Consider the following 4117-nt stretch of genomic DNA (forward strand, 5'->3'; position numbering starts at 1 on the left):
TTTCCTGAAATATACTTATAAATTCTATAAATACATTCTTCATATGTTAAAATAGATACCAAATAGCTTGGTCAAAACTTGCAACCGATATCACCTTACGACAATAGGTTCCTCTGCCCCCCGCTTCGCTAGTTAAAAATAAAGTTTTTATTGTTTACAATTTAGTTTTAAAAAAAAAAATCTTAAAAAAGGAATGAAATGTTTTCGTGGTAACAAATCATATTTCCGTGGTAAATACCAGACGCTTACGTGGCAATCCGGTGAGGATGGTGACGCAGCTCGCTCGAGTCTAACGGATGGTTTCATGACAGAGACTTCCAGAACAACTTCTTTAACAATACCTATTATGATTTCGTTTTTAGTTACTAATACCCCTCTCTGTCTCTCACAACTACTATAAAATTCCTCTGTGAAGAGTTTTGAATTCAAATCGGATCGTCATCAAATTTTGGGATTACCAATCTTCTTCGCTGTCTCGATTCGAATCGGAAGTTGTTAGGGATAATCTGTTCATTCCGCTCAGGTTCGTGAAACCCTAATTTTTTATTGTGTTCTTGTAAACCTGCTTCAAATCGTAGGATTTTGTGCATTCTATTCGTAAATTTGTGTTCATTTTCTTGTGTCCATTATTTAGGGATCGAGTGGATCCCTAAGTTGCTGTTGTCTTTCTTGTCAAGACTCTACAAATTTTTGATTGTCATTGTAAAATCTGTGTCGAATGTTTTATTCCTAACTCGAACCCTAAAATGAAAATCGTTTTTATGTGTCTTGCGCGATCATGAATCTCTAAAAAACCGTGATATAGTCCCTATTTTGCAGAATGGCAGAACCAGAACAAGCACCAGAACCAACACCGATGATGACGGCGCTGCAACGCTTGAATGGTCTAGGGTTTCCTACCCAAACTTGGGACATCACTACGACGGGAATGCAAGAACGCCAATTTTTATCGTTATTGGAAAAGGTGATATCGCTTGAAGATAGAACGTTGATGGAAGCTATTCTAATCGGCACCAGTGATGGTCAGTGGACCACAGTTGGTACTTGTTCTATCATTCAGATGACAAAGTTCTGTAAATGGATCAAGAGTCCCGATGGGAAGCCGTTTATAAACATCGCCAAATGCAAAAGAGACATTGAAAGAAAAAGGGTCGATGGATATACAATTGAACAGACAGTTTTTGCTTGTGCCCTTCTTGATCAGAAGAAAGAGTACAAGAAATATGAAACAAAGACCATGAAGGACGAACAAGACAAAACAGAAGCGGGAAAAAAATTAGTCAAAGTGGAGCAGGAGATGCAACCAGGTTCGGTTTATGTAGAACCCAACATTGCTGAGATAGGGACAATTTGTCTTCAGTTGCATGCTGAAAGGGAGGGCACACCTAACCCTAACCCTGAAGAATGCAGAAGAAGATATGGAAATGTGGCTAAGAATATTCATGTGATGCAGTTTCTTACTTATCAGAGGGAAAAGCTGTTGAACACAACTCTTTTATATGGGAAACAACAAGACTTTTATTAAGACACTTAAGGAGAACTTACACTTTGTGAGACTACTACACACTTTGCTTTCTTTGAGGCTTTCTTGGATGGTTTGGAGCAAATGAGCTCCATACCTATTTATAGGCCTCATAGGAAGGTTCTAGATACTAGCATACACTTACTACATACTAGATAATTCTAGAACTATCTAACATACTCTACATGCTTCCATATGTTTCTAGAATGTTCTACCATGTTCTGGAGAGGTTTAGGTTGCTCCAGTGTCTTCTAGAATGATCCATATCCTTCCAGGGTCTTCCATGTCGTTCTAGAGTATTCTAGACTCTTCCGGTATATTCCAGAGTCTTCCATAGTCTTCCATAATGTTCTAGAATCTTCTAGAGCATTCTAGAACAAGCTAAAGTCTTCTAAATAATATTTGTTTTATTGGGCTAGTGATGATCTTTAACAAAAGCAACTGAGAAGGTGGATCGTGAAGAAGATTCATTCTTTGGCTAAGTTTGGAAAGAGCCATAAGCTCAATAATTTTTGTGCTTATGCTACATTCTTGAGAGAAGATGATGAAGCATTTACTCCAGATATTATGAAAGTGCTTATGACACCCATGTTGAAGAAAAACCCATCACCATGATCATGGGCATAGGTACATTTTGTCTATATTCCAAAATTTTAAAGTCTCCTAGAACTTTGATACTCTGTTTGTGTTTGATATAATACATTTGTCTATACATTTGTTGAGGTATGTTAGAATGTTGATGTTAGCTTGGGGGATTCTAATGGCACCATATTGAAAACCATTTTAGTAAGTCAAAACCACCATTAGTCATTATGGTGTCATGTCATTAACTGTTTGCTTGCATGTCATTAATATATAAAAAACTATTAAAAAATTGATTTGATATCTAGATAATCAAGCGTCCTAACATAATTTCATTCTTCTTATACTTTTTTTTCATTTTAACTCCTTTAACTTATATATAAATTTTAAAACACACCCTCATATTTTTTATTTTCATTTCAAATTTAATAACTTGATTATTTATTTGAAATATATAATAAAAATATATCCAAACAATTTAAAGAAAATCAATCTCATCGTATGCCTTGCTTACATGATTTCAATTCTTCTTACACATTTTTTTATTTGGACTCCTTTAATTTATATATAAGTTTTAAAACGCACCCATATATTTTTTATTTTCATTTCAAATTTCATTAACTTGATTATTTATTTGAAATATATAAATACAAATATATGTTGATAATCTTAAAATTTATACCATTGACGGGTATTTACATTTTATATTTCTTATTTGGTATTATGTGCATTAGTATTAATGTATAAAAATATAAAAATCAAAATGATTACAAATTTTAAAAAACTATCCCAATAATAAAAACTTTTAAATAATGTAAATTATAAACGTTCCATATTTTATTTTTAGTATTGCTTTAAACTCATATCCACTTTCAATAAAGTTTATATTTTACTAATATGTATTTTATCTTTTTAAAGTTATCACTTTATCGGTCGATGACATTTTTATCAGTAAAACAATCAATACATTTTAAGTTAAATTTAACAAGAAAGTTACTAAACATAATTGTGTTGTCGGCAACTTCGGTTTGTGAAGTATTTCTATTTATAATTTTAGCGAGGAAGTTACTAAATTTATAATTTTAATGACCGATCAATTTACACCAACTCAACAACCTTATAGACGTAGTATTTCTACTTGTACGTTTGATTATATGAAGACTGATTTATTTGATCTAAATTAGGAACTTTAAGCAAAACATATACTCGTTTCGAGAAAAAATCTACAGCAAAAACATATAAAACACAACTGAACTTACTAGATCTTACCATTTTATGTCTTTTACCTTTTGCTAAATTACCGTTTATCATTTTGTATTGTGATTTATGACTAATTAATATTTTGAAGTTTTTATAACTTTTGAAAAAAAAATTAAATGTTTCAAATATTTTTCATATTAAAAGTATAAATTAAAATTATGTTTTATTTTATAGGATCTAAGGATCTCGATCCTGATCTTGCAAACCTAAAAACGATCCTACGTAGGATCCCGATCTTGACAACTTTATGTTTGTCGTTCTAAAAAAACTTAATTTTTTTATTAAATTATGTTTTATATACTTATTTAAAACTCGTCGGTCTTATAAATGTATTTACGAAAAACATCATATAACATTTGTTTATACTCAAAATATGAAATAGAAATATATATATATATATATATATATATATATATATATATATATATATATATATATATCATTAAGAAATAAGTTTTGAGTAATTTAAATAATTAAGAAATAATGTCATAATTTGGCGGACTACTATGAAATTCTAAGTGTGTTGCTATTATCATTAAAGAAATGAAAGTGTGATGGTATTTTGGGTAACATATGAATTTGCATTGTTATTACCAGGAAAAAACTAAAGTAGACTGCTATATTGATAAAAAGAGTAAAGTTTGATGCTATTTCCAACAACATTATAGTTCTCCCAAATAAAAGTCATTGTCTCGGCATAAGTTTTTATCTCTTAAGTGCACAAATCCACAACCAGGACTTAATTGACAACAC

General features: G+C 31.0%; 1 protein-coding gene across 1 annotated transcript; it reads left to right on the top strand.

Moving 5' to 3' along the window:
• The first annotated feature begins 323 nt into the window (after nucleotides 1–323).
• On the top strand, nucleotides 324–1525 carry LOC145007108 (uncharacterized). The gene is made up of 2 exons (XM_078966097.1): nucleotides 324–523; nucleotides 820–1525. Exon 2 carries the CDS (start codon nucleotides 821–823, stop codon nucleotides 1523–1525), a length of 705 nt encoding a protein of 234 aa, XP_078822223.1. The 5' UTR covers nucleotides 324–523; nucleotide 820.
• Nucleotides 1526–4117: the final 2592 nt, after the last annotated feature.

The sequence above is a fragment of the Lactuca saligna genome, chromosome 7 (genome assembly GCF_052625555.1).
Source record: "Lactuca saligna cultivar CGN05327 chromosome 7, ASM5262555v1, whole genome shotgun sequence".
Classification (NCBI taxonomy): Eukaryota; Viridiplantae; Streptophyta; class Magnoliopsida; order Asterales; family Asteraceae; genus Lactuca; species Lactuca saligna.

Bases quoted from the DNA above. Each gene is read 5' to 3' on its own strand.
- LOC145007108 (XM_078966097.1), top strand. From the start codon at position 821: ATGGCAGAACCAGAACAAGCACCAGAACCAACACCGATGATGACGGCG.